The sequence below is a fragment of the Camellia sinensis genome, chromosome 9, assembly GCF_055761805.1.
Source record: "Camellia sinensis isolate YWXY chromosome 9, ASM5576180v1, whole genome shotgun sequence".
NCBI classification, from domain to species: Eukaryota; Viridiplantae; Streptophyta; class Magnoliopsida; order Ericales; family Theaceae; genus Camellia; species Camellia sinensis.
In genome coordinates, this window is record NC_138969.1 from 200,509,232 (window position 1) to 200,522,291 (window position 13,060).

The 13,060-nt window shown below is 41.8% G+C and overlaps 1 protein-coding gene across 1 annotated transcript; it reads left to right on the forward strand.

The window, feature by feature from the left end:
- The first annotated feature begins 4,608 nt into the window (after positions 1-4,608).
- Positions 4,609-6,093, forward strand: LOC145800056 (uncharacterized). The gene is made up of 2 exons (XM_082889714.1): positions 4,609-5,446; positions 5,924-6,093. Exons 1-2 carry the CDS (start codon positions 4,609-4,611, stop codon positions 6,091-6,093), a joined length of 1,008 nt encoding a protein of 335 aa, XP_082745840.1.
- The last annotated feature ends 6,967 nt before the right edge of the window (positions 6,094-13,060 follow it).

Consider the following 13,060-nt stretch of genomic DNA (forward strand, 5'->3'; position numbering starts at 1 on the left):
AGGACGGAAACAAGATATAGACAACAACAACCAACCACGGAACTTAAGTTCGGAACACATTATATGACGGGGGAAAATCGGGATCGCTATAACCTCCCCTCTTAAAGAATTTCGTCCCCGAAATTAGATATATAAGTTTCAAAATAGTGATCTTTTCAATTCTCAGCATGATTACAATACAATCCTTATCAACATGATCCATTACCGATCATTCCATCTCTTCTCAAGAGAACAATTTACCAATATACAGCTCAATATACATTATCAGTATGCATCCTTTTGAGATTCAACAAATTTCAATACACATATTCCAAAATCCCATAACATATTTGCATTTCTAAAACACATATTTGCTTCGCTCTCACCGGTTACTAGATAGAGGAGAGTTAGGCACAATTTACCAGTTCAGCAATCACCTGCATCTAGTCAGGCTCAATCTTCTACATCTAGGCCAGCAAGAGATCACTCACCTATTCAGATGACTTAGTACCCTGCAGTTAGTATGAAGGACTTGATTCGTCATCTCCAGCAAACAGTGGAAACCATGTAGCAAGATGCTGCTCGCCAAGCTGAAGTTACAGCCCATCAAACTGAAGTGATAAACAGGCTGTAGCAACAGCAACCATAGCTGACAGCGACTTCTGCTTCCCATGCACCTTCTGCGGGTATCCCAACACCCGGAATCACTGTTAATGTCTAAGAGAATCTGGGCAATCTGGTAGACCCGATCCCACGCAAGCCTCCAAGGCACCAGTGTACCAAACCGAGCCTCCGTTTGAATTCAAAGTTGATCCGACTGTACTTAAGGTTAACAAGCTGGAGAAGGCTTTCAAGCGGGCACAGGGCGTGAACTCATTCCTGACACCAAAGATGGATATATTGACTCTGCAGTAACCTTGCCAGATCGATTTAAAATGCCACACATAGATCGGTTCTATGGCTCTAGAGATCCCATGGTTCATCTACGGCTGTTTTCTGATATCCTACTGCTGATGGGCCTCACCAGATTTCAAAAGCAATCACTTTTCGGCCGGACCTTGTCAGGAATAGCGGCTATCTGGTATGCAAAGCTGGAGGATTCAGTAAAGCGGAGTTGAGAGGAAATGACTGAGGCCTTCATCGCAAAATACTCATACAATACGCTGATCGAGGTCACAACTTGTGATCTTGAGGCAACCCGTCAGGAGCCAAATGAGGGCTTTTTAGACTTTGTAATGAGATAGAGGGCCAAGGCTTCGATGATGACTACTAGGCCGTCAGAGAAGGATCAAATCAGGATGGTGGTTTGCAATCTGCAAGGGAAATTATTGCAAAAGATGATTGTCTTACTGTTGTTCACATTCACTGAGCTCCATGAGCTAAGGGTTCAGATCGAAGATGCAATGAAACAGGGGTAGATAACTGATGAGAAGGAGCAGGCCAAGAGGCCTTTTGTGCACAGTTCTAATATAACCACTAGTGGAAGCACAACTGCACGACCATTTGATGTTAGTGTCGTTACTACCACAACCATGACCACCGACCCTTTCGCCGGCACGACTCCACAAACCTCAAACAACCAGACCCGATCCCAAAGGGTCTTTACTTCACTTTACATACCTTTATTCCAAGCCATGAAGGTGTTGATCTGTAATAACCCCAACCTCCGATTAATGCTAAACCATGATTAATTATGCCTAACAGTAATTTAGAAGGAATCCGGAATTAAATTGCATATGTATTGCATCATCTTTGTGTTTTTATCTGTTTACCATAAAACAATATGTTCATGTTTTATGTTTTAAACTGCAAATTGAAGGCCTTATCGGCGGCCGAATCCGAAATTGACTGGTGTTTTAGACTAATTAGAATTAATGTGATTTTACGGTAAATTTAGCTGAAATTTGATTTGGTATGATTAAATTAGATTAAATAACGTTAAATTACATTAGTTAAGTTTATTAGGAAATCGCCACTAGTGGGCCACTTCATGAAGCCTTTAGAGACTTGATTCATACATTTGTTGCATCATTTTCGTTCCTCTTCCTAAGCTATAACCGACTAGAGAGAGAGGGAGAGGTAGGAGGTGGAATTCATCTAGAGTTTTGGCTTAGAACTTAGGAGAATTGAAGAGGCTTTGCATATTTGAGCTCCTAGACTTGGAATTCAAGGTTTAAGGTAGGAGATTTTCCTTTCAATTGTGTATTTAAGTTTAATTCTTGCATGGTTCATGGAGGATTAGAGATTGAAGTCAAGAATTGGTTGAAAATGTTGAATTGAGGCTTAAATCATGCATGCATGTTCATATCTTAGCATTTTGAAGTATTTTCATGGTAGTTCTTGCATGCAAGCCCATATTCTAGCCTTAGTCCATGAATTCATCATGATTTTGAGCTCAATCTTACATTTGGTCATGTTTTAGAGCATTGGATTTAAAATGAACACTTGCATGTTAAGCTCTTGTTTTGTTCTTGAAGTTTTATTTGAAATTGTGTTCAATTGACTCACCCTTGGGCTTTGATTTTACAAATTGATCTTTGAAACACCTTATACTATCAGTTTACAAGTGTTTTCCAGAAAATGGGCCCAAGAGGTCGAGTTTTGAGGTGTTGAATACTTGGTTTGAACTCGGGAGGCAAATCTGGAAATTCCAGAATTTGGCTTCCTCGCTTGAGCGAAGGATTCCACGCTCGAGCGACCATCGTTTGTTCAGAGCTACGCTTAAGCGAAGGAATGATGGCTTGAGCGTAAATTGCAAACTCTTAGGTTTTTGGTGCAAGCAGATGCACGCTCGAGCGACGAGACCGACGCTCGAGCGAAGAGCTGTGTCTCACGCTCGAGCGAGCATCGAGCATAAAATTTCAACAACCAGTACTTTTACATTTTTACAGACCGCTCAAGCGAAGGAGTTTACGCTCGAGCGACCCCTCTGTTTTGACAAGCTCGCTCGAGCGAAGAAAGCCACGCTCGAGCGAGACCCCTGTTTTTAGCAAGTTTTGAAAAATGTTTTCCAAGGCATCTTTGTATCCTCATTCCATCCTAGGCATTCCTAGGCCATGTTTTAGACCCCATAATGAGGATAGGAAATTAGAAACACACTAAGGGCCAATGAAATAGGTTTTGTGCAATTAGATCGTGTGTTTCAAGTGTGCATCTGTTATGTGTTATGTAGGTCACGTGCCACGTACCGTTTGACCAAGTTTACTCCGTTTGTCTGTCTCAAGGCCCACTGTGAGTAATAACTCTGTAAAGTTATGTTTAACCTTTGTATTTTTTGACTGGTACGGTATAATCTGTTTTCTGAAATGCGATCTTACGAATGATGAATGAATGTCCAATTTTCTGAAAAGTATTTGTGGCACCCTTAGTTCACGTGGCCCTCGCCCGAGGGTAACAATATCGCGGCCAATCTGCATGTGGCCCTCGCCCGGGGGTACAATACTGCGGCCAATTTGCACGTGGCCCTTACCTGGGGGTAACAATACCATGGCTACTTGCGCGCAAGATATGGACCTTTGTGGTTGTTGTTACCAACTATATATGTGGGTCTCTGGACCAATCTGATCTGATAGCTAATGGATGTACCACGTATGATCTTATGCAAAATCTGAATATGAAAATGTATATGAATTTGTTTCTGTTTTGAAGTCTGATTATGTTCTGATTTAAATGATGAATTCTAACTCGTGCTGGACATCATTCATATAACCCTTTTACTCTGTTATTATTCACTGGGCTTTCGCTCACAGTTTACATTATATATGTAGGTGAGCCGACGTGTGACCATGGCCAGAGTTGACGGCCTTCTGTTCTGTTTTGTTAGCCAACTGTTGTGTCTCCCGAGAAGCTTCTGGTCGAAGTCTAATGCTATGGCTGTTTTTGTTTTCATGCTAGTCTCTGTATGTGTGGTAAGGACAGGTCTTGGGATGTAATACCTTGTAAATATTGGTGTCCTTTGACTGGCATGCTTATGTATATATATAAGTTATGAAATGTACTGTCCCATTTACGTTATCACAGCTCATTGGACTTTGTCTATTTTGTATTATTACTTCCTCAACCCCTTATTATTTGCTAATTTGTTCAAAGGCCTTTGGTAATCCACGGATTACTGGCCGGTTACGGTGCTAAACCCATAGGGGCGGGTTTGGGTCGTGACAGAGTGGTATCAGAGCACGTGTTCTACTGCACACACAGGTCCGTATGAGTTTAGGATGTCCTAGTAAGAGTTAGGGGCATTCCATCTGCATGTGTGAGTGTGTGGTAATTCAACTAAATATGAAAACTGAATGTACATTTGAATCAAATGAATTGAAGGAAACGAATAAGATTATGCCTGTGTTTATTATCATTTGATGTCTGTATAGTAAGATGGACAATGCAAGGGGAAGTGGTGAAAGTGAATCTTCAGGGGCTCGCATGGGCCGAATGGAACATATGTTAGCAGCATTGACTGAAGCCTAGACACAACAACAGAGACAACAACCTTTGCCCCCTCCGCCTCCACCAGCACAAGCCGAGGCAGATAATGCTGACATCATCAATCTGACACAGAAATTTATGAAAATGAAACCACCAACGTTCTATGGTGGAATTGAACCTTTGAAAGTTGAGACGTGGTTGCTTGAGATGGAAAAGTTGTATGAAGTATTTCCTTGTTCTGAGACTCAGAAAGTCCTCCTAGCCACCTACACTCTAAAAGATGAAGCTCGCAGGTGGTGGTTACTGATCCGAAATGGCAATGGGAATATGACATGGGCACAGTTTAATGCTATCTTCTACGACAAGTACTTTCCCCAATGTTTCAGGGATCAGAAAGTGTCGGAATTCCAGGAACTTAAATATGGAAGAATGGCTGTAGCAGAGTATGAAACTAAATTCACCGAACTAGCACGGTTTGCTCCACATATGGTGGATACTGATTACAAGAAAGCACGGAAGTTTGAGGGAGTGCTGGACCTGGAAATATTTGACCGAGTGGGTGTCTTAAAATTACCTACTTATGTTGAGGTACTTGACAGGGCATTGATGGCAGAAGCCACAATAGCAGCTAAGAAACAAACTACAACACCAACAACAGAATGGAGAGGAAAGAGGACTAGATTCAGTTTCAAGAAAGGCCGGTCGTTTTCGAAAAGGCAATATACAGGATCCTCCGGCAGCTCTAGCCAAAGTAGCGGATCTACTCCAAACTGCCCCAACTGCGGAAAGAAGCACAGGGGTGCCTGTTATCGAGCATCAGGTGCGTGTTTTCGCTGTGGCAAGACTGGCCACATGGTGAGGGATTGCCTGATGAGATCTAATGAGGTTAACCATCCTATGACAAGTTCCACCGGGTCTGTTTCCGCAGCAAGACCAAATGCAAGGGCCGATGTTAGAGGGAATGCAAACAATGAAACATTAAGGCAAGGGAGAGTGTTCGCCTTAGTGCCTGGTGATGTACCCAACACCTATACTGTGGTGTCAAGTACACTCTCTGTATGTTCTCAAAATGCATGTGTACTGATAGATTCTGGTTCTACACATTCCTTTGTATCGCATGCTTTCTCTCGAAAATTGACTAGACCACTAGAACAAATGACATATGTGTTATCTACATCCACATCGTCTGGGAATTCTATGATGTGTACTCATGTTTATCCGACGTGTGATATTATGATTGGTGATATGGTGTTATATGTGGATTTATTACCCTTGGATATTAGTCATTTTGATTGTATTTTGGGGATGGACTGGTTGACTAAATACTGTGCTACCATTGACTGTGCAAATAAAATTATTGTGTTTAGACCACCGGGAATGCCTGAATTTAATTTCATTGGGAATGGGGTAGTTCCTCCCCCATATTTGATTTCGGCTGTGAAAGCTGTAAAACTCCTTAGGAAAGGATGTAAGGGTTATCTGTGTTGTATATTGATTGCACCATCTGACAGTACTACTGTAGAAACAATCCCTGTTGCTTGCGAATTTTCCGATGTGTTCCCAACTGACTTACCTGGGGACTTAGTTGATAGAGAAATTGAATTCACTGTTGAGGTCTTTTCGGGGACACAACCCATTTCCAAGACTCCCTATAGAATGTCTACCTCTGAATTGAAAGAATTGAAAACCTAACTTTAGGAACTGTTAGATAAGAAATTTATCTATCCGAGTACTTCACCTTGGGGTGCTCCAGTTTTGTTTGTCAAAAAGAAGGATGGATTTTTGAGAATGTGTATAGACTACCGAGAACTGAACAAAGTGACTATAAAGAATAAATATCCTCTGCCCCGAATAAATGACTTGTTTGATCAATTTCAGGGTGCCCAAGTGTTTTCCAAAATTGACCTCAGGTCCGGGTATCATCAATTAAAGGTTAGAGCTAAAGACATAGAGAAAACTGCATTCCGAACTAGATATGGACATTATGAATTTTTAGTAATGCCGTTTGGGATGACCAATGCACCTGCAGCTTTCATGGATCTTATGAATAGAGTGTTTAAATCATATCTGGATGACTTCATTGTTGTATTTATTGATCACATTTTGATTTATTCTAAAGACAGGGAAGAACATGAGAACTACTTTACAGATTTTGAGGGAAAAGAAATTGTATGCTAAATTGTCCAAGTGTGAATTATGACTTGACAGTGTGGCATTTTTGGGACATATAATCAACAAGGATGGAGTTTCTGTTGACCCTCAGAAAGTTGAAGCCGTTGTGGATTGGCCTAGACCAACAAATGTGACAGAAGTCTGAAGTTTTCTGGGACTTGCAGGTTACTACAAGAGGTTTGTGAAAGACTCTTCTAAGCTTGCCCTACCATTGACTCAATTAACTCAGAAAAACGTGCCATTTGACTAGAGTGAACAAAGAGAGGCAGCTTTTCAAGAGTTGAAAACCAGGTTAGTGACTGCACCAATCTTAACTTTGCCTAATGGTACTGATAGGTTTTAAGTGTACAGTGATGCTTCCTATAAAGGCTTGGGGTGTGTACTAATGCAAAACGGAATGGTGATTGCCTATGATTTTAGACAACTTCGACCTCATGAAAAGAATTACCCAACACATGATCTTGAGTTAGCAGCTGTGGTGTTTGCTTTGAAAATCTGGCGTCACTATTTGTATGGGGTAACTTGCGAGGTGTATACAGGTCATAAAAGTTTGAAATATTTCTTCACCCAAAAGGAATTGAACATGAGACAGAGGCGATGGTTAGAACTAATCAAGGATTATGACTTGCAAATTTTGTATCATCCGGGAAAGGCTAATACCGTAGGAGATGCCTTGAGCCAAAAATCCAGTGCGAATTTGTCATGTTGCTATTCAACCGAAAGGAATTGTTGACGAACCTAGAACAAGATGGGTTGTTATCTGCTATTTCTGCTCAACCTGCTATTCTTGATGAGATCAAACAAAAACAATGTGAAGATGAATACTTGAAAAAGATCATAGAGGAATTTGATTCGAAGCCAAGGCCAGGATTTGTGTTTGAGAATGATGTGCTGAAATTTCAAAACCGTCTTTGTGTGCCCGATTGTTATGATTTGAGGAAACGTGTTATAACCGAAGCTCACAGTACTAAATTTTCTATGCATCTGGGGAACACAAAGATGTATCATAATTTGAAACAGAATTTTGGTGGCCTGGAATGAAAAAGAGTATTGCAGATTTTGTGGCTAGATGTCTACATTGCCAACAGGTTAAAGCCGAACATTAGTGACCCGCTGGTTTGCTACAACCACTCCCAATACCGGAATGGAAATGGAAGCACATTACTATGGACTTCATTGTGGGATTGCCTCGTTTTTCTCGAGGTATGGACTCTATCTGGGTTATAGTTGACCGTTTAACTAAGTCTGCCCATTTTCTGCTTGTCAAAACTATTTATAATGCTGATAAATTGGCCAATATCTATATGACTGAAATTGTGAGATTGCATGGAGTGCCAGTATCTATTGTGTCTGACAGGGACTCAAAGTTTGTATCGAGATTTTGGCAGAGTTTGCAACAGGTTTTGGGGACTGAATTGAGACTGAGCAGTGCCTATCACCCATAGACAGATGGCTAAACTGAACGAACGAACCAAACTCTGGAAGATATGCTCAGAATGTGTGTGTTAGACTTCCAAGGGAATTGGGAGACCTACTTGCCATTAGCCGAATTTGTGTACAACAACAGTTACCATTCAAGCATTGGAATGGCTCCTTATGAAGCTTTGTATGGAAGACAATGTCGATCTTCGCTATGTTGGGCTGAAGTAGGCGATAGACCATTGTTGGGATCGGAACTTGTGCAAGAAACAACCGAGAAAGTGAAACTGATACAGCAGCATCTGAAAACTGCACATAGTCGGCAGAAGAGCTATGCCGATGTTCGAAGAAGAGAGAGGGAATATGAAGTTGAGGACCATGTGTTTATAAAGGTGACCCTGATGAAGGGTCAAACTCGGTTTGGTGTTAAGGGAAAATTGGTGCCAAGATATGTTGGACCTTATGAAGTTCTCGAAAAGATCAATCCGGTATCATATCGGGTAGCCTTACCTCCAGTAATGGAACATATGCACAACGTCTTTCATGTATCGATGCTTCGGGAATATTTGAGAGATCCACTCCACGTCATTGAACCGACACATGTGCTTTTGAAAGATGACTACACCTATGAGGAAAGACCTATCCAGATTGTGAATCGCCGGATCAGAAAGTTGAGAAATAAAGAAATACCATTGGTAAAAGTTGATTGGCAAAACCACGGAGGAACCTATGCAACTTGGGAAACTGAGGAAGACATGATGAAGAGATATCTGGATTTGTTCCCATTTGACCCAATGTTGATTTCGAATGAAGGTAATTCGAGTTTGGAGGACCAAACTCTTTTAAGGGGGGAAGACTGTAATAACCCCGACCTCCGATTAATGCTAAACCATGATTAATTATGCCTAACAGTAATTTAGAAGGAATTCGGAATTAAATTGCATATGTATTGCATCATCTTTGTGTTTTTATCTGTTTGCCATAAAACGATATGTTCATGTTTTATGTTTTAAACTGCAAATTGAAGGCCTTATCGGTGGCCGAATCCGAAATTGACTGGTGTTTTAGACTAATTAGAATTAATGTGATTTTACGGTAAATTTAGCTGAAATTTGATTTGGTATGATTAAATTAGATTAAATAACGTTAAATTACATTAGTTAAGTTTATTACGAAATCGCCACTAGTGGGCCACTTCATGAAACCTTTAGAGACTTGATTCATACATTTGTTGCATCATTTTCGTTCCTCTTCCTAAGCTATAACCGACTAGAGAGAGAGGGAGAGGTAGGAGGTTGAATTCATCTAGAATTTTGGCTTGGAACTTAGGAGAATTGAAGAGGCTTTGCATATTTGAGCTCCTAGACTTGGAATTCAAGGTTTAAGGTAGGAGATTTTCCTTTCAATTGTGTATTTAAGTTTAATTCTTGCATGGTTCATGGAGGGTTAGAGATTAAAGTCAAGAATTGGTTGAAAATGTTGAATTTAGGCTTAAATCATGCATGCATGTTCATATCTTAGCATTTTGAAGTGTTTTCATGGTAGTTCTTGCATGCAAGCCCATATTCTAGCCTTAGTCCATGAATTCATCATGATTTTGAGCTCAATCTTACATTTGGTCATGTTTTAGAGCATTGGATTTAAAATGAACACTTGCATGTTAAGCGCTTGTTTTGTTCTTGAAGTTTTATTTGAAATTGTGTTCAATTGACTCACCCTTGGGCTTTGATTTTACGAATTGATCTTTGAAACACCTTATACTATGAGTTTACAAGTGTTTTCCAGAAAATGGGCCCAAGAGGTCGAGTTTTGAGGTGTTGAATACTTGGTTTGAGCTCGGGGACAAATCTGGAAATTCCAGAATTTGGCTTCCTCGCTTGAGCGAAGGATTCCACGCTCGAGCGACCATCATTTGTTCAGAGCTACGCTTGAGCGAAGGAATGGTGGCTTGAGCGTAAATTCCAAGCTCTTAGGTTTTTGGTGCACGCAGACGCATGCTCAAGCAACGAGACCGACGCGCGAGCGAAGAGCTGTGTCTCACGCTCGATGCTCGCTCGAGCGTAAAATTTCAACAACTAGTACTTTTACATTTTTATAGACCGCTCGAGCGAAGGAGTTTACGCTCGAGCGACCCCTATGTTTTGACAAGCTCGCTCGAGCGAAGAAAGCCACGCTCGAGCGAGACCCCTGTTTTCAGCAAGTTTTGAAAAATGTTTTCCAAGGCATCTTTGCAACCTCATTCCATCTTAGGCATTCCTAGGCCATGTTTTAGACCCCATAATGAGGATAGGAAATTAGAAACACACTAAGGGCCAATGAAATAAGTTTTGTGCAATTAGATTGTGTGTTTCAAGTGTGCATCTGTTATGTGTTATGTAGGTCACGTGCCACGTATTGTTTGACCAAGTTTACTCCGTCTGTCTATCTCAAGGCCCACTGTGAGTAATAACTCAGTAAAGTTATGTTTAACCTATGTATTTTCTGACTGGTACGGTATAATCTGTTTTCTGAAATGCGATCTTACGAATGATGAATGAATGTCCAATTTTCTGAAAAGTATTTGTGGCACCCTTAGTTCACGTGGCCCTCGCCCAGGGGTAACAATACCACGGCCAATCTGCATGTGGCCCTCGCCCGGGGGTAACAATATCGCGGCCAATCTGCACGTGGCCCTTGCCTGGGGGTAACAATACCATGGCTACTTGCGCGCAAGATATGGACCTTTGTGGTCGTTGGTACCAACTATATATGTGGGTCTCTGGACCAATCTGATCTGACAGCTAATGGGTGCACCACGTATGATCTTATGCAAAATCTGAATATGAAAATGTATATGAATCTGTTTCTGTTTGAAGTCTGATTATGTTCTGATTTAAATGATGGATTCTAACTTGTGCTGGACATCATTCATATAACCCCTTTACTCTGTTATTATTCACTGGGCTTTCGCTCACAGTGTTTATTACACATGTAGGTGAGCCGGCGTGTGACCAGGGCCAGAGTTGACGGCCTTTTGTTCTGTTTTGTCAGCCAACTGTTGTGCCTCCCGAGGAGGTTCCGGTCGAAGTCTAATGCTATGGCTGTTTTTGTTTTAATGCTAGTCTCTGTATGTGTTGTAAGGATAGGTCTTGGGATGTAATACCTTGTAAATATTGGTGTCCTTTGACTAGCATGCTTATGTAAATATATAAGTTATGAAATGTTCTGTCCCATGTACGTTATCACAGCTCATTGGACCTTATCTATTTTGTATTATTACTTCCTCAGCCCCTTATTATTTGCTAATCTGTTCAGAGGCCTTTGGTAATCCACAGATTACTGGCCGGTTACGGTGCTAAACCCATAGGGGCGGGTTTGGGTCTTGACATGATCGAATAGGGGCATCTTAAGCCATTAGAGCCTCGCCCACTACTCGATCCTCTCCCACCTAAACATAACCCAATGAAATACTGTGCTTTTCACCAGCAGTACGGTCTCGACACCGACCAAAGCTTCAGGCTGTGTCATAAGATTCAAGATCTCATCGACAATAAGGTGATTACATCATCCCAAAAGCCAAATGTGACCACCAACCCTCTCCCAGCCCACAATCAAGTTCCCCTACCTCGAAACCTAAATCTAATACATATATTGGCCATCCCCTATGACCCCAGCGTATATATTACCCCTTCTTACCTATCCAAACTGCCGTTGTTTATCCCTGAAAGTACGGACTTGTGCATGATGAATACGTCCACACTTCAACCTGAACCAGTGGTGGTAACAATAGCAGAAGGAGAGAAGTTGGCCTTGGAGAAAAATGTCAATCCATTGCCTGAGAGCTCTGCAGACTTATCTAAGGGGGTGTATGACTTGTGCTGTTACATTGTGCCAAACAATCAAGCCAAACCAGAAGTGGTATTGCTGACAGGAGCGGAGGTCAATGTGGTTAGAGAGGATGGCCCAAGTTAGGGATTGGATGATCTAGCGGAGCTAGAGGAGGACTTAGACAATCTGCAGTTCTTTGACGAGCAAGATCAAGGAGACGTGCAGATTGACTGGTTTGATCTGAATAGGTCGACAACAACTCCGGGTGGCTTAGTGATGAGCCTGACAAAGAAGAAAAAACTGAAACACAGCCAGAGAAATAAGGAGCAAGAATTACTGCAATGGCCGGAATGGCCGGAGACAAGGGGAAATTATCGGAGAATACCGTTGTGGAACAATCAACTCAGGAACTGGACATTGTCAGTATCATGGATACAGAGCAAGAAGCTACACTGAAGCAGTTTGAACAAGAAATGGGTGAAAACAACCGGAAAGTTGAAACTTGTGATAAGGGAATGATTAGAACGGGGCTGGACAACTGTTTGTCGGCTGCCAGAGGTGCATGGTGGGAGGATAACGATATACTTTTGGCTCACACCGATGAAGATTGGGGTGAAGACCTGCCAGACAGTACCTGGTACACTGAAGAGATTGACCACATGACGAAGAGTGGGCGGTATTTCAAGCCCCCACATTTAGACCAAGTTGAGGCCTCTAGAAAAGATAAGGACGTTAAAAAACAAAAGGAAAAGTAGTTGGAGGAAGAGGCAGTTGTGAATCAACTAAAGAAAATCCAAGCCGACATTTCGTGGGATTAGTTTTCCCAGGAGGCGTTGTGCTGACGTTAACCTTCCCAGACAAAGAACTGCAGCCAGAAAGCTTAGCACAACAAACCTCTGTACATATCTGTTGAGTACAGAGAAAAATGGGTGCCAGTGGTATTGGTCGACACCGGGTGAGCTATCAACATCTGTCCTTCGCGCACAGCTTATGCTATCAGTCTAAAACCAGCAGATTTCGTGCCTACAGCCCAAGTGATCTGGGCATATGATAACATAAGCAGGGAGGTTATGGACACGTACATATCAGAGTTCAGGTTGGCCAAGCTCAACAGGACGTCGAGTTTCATGTCCTAGACGTCCTGGCCACCTTCAACTTATTGCTAGGAAGACCCTGGTTACATTTTGTGAAAATAGTCTCTTCTACCCTCCACCAAATGATAAAATACCATTACGGGAAGGGAGTGGCTATTGTGTTCGGG

Bases quoted from the DNA above. Each gene is read 5' to 3' on its own strand.
- LOC145800056 (XM_082889714.1), top strand. From the start codon at position 4,609: ATGGAAAAGTTGTATGAAGTATTTCCTTGTTCTGAGACTCAGAAAGTC. The intron at 5,447-5,923 runs GTACACTCTCTG...GTACTACTGTAG, and splicing joins CACCTATACTGTGGTGTCAA to AAACAATCCCTGTTGCTTGC.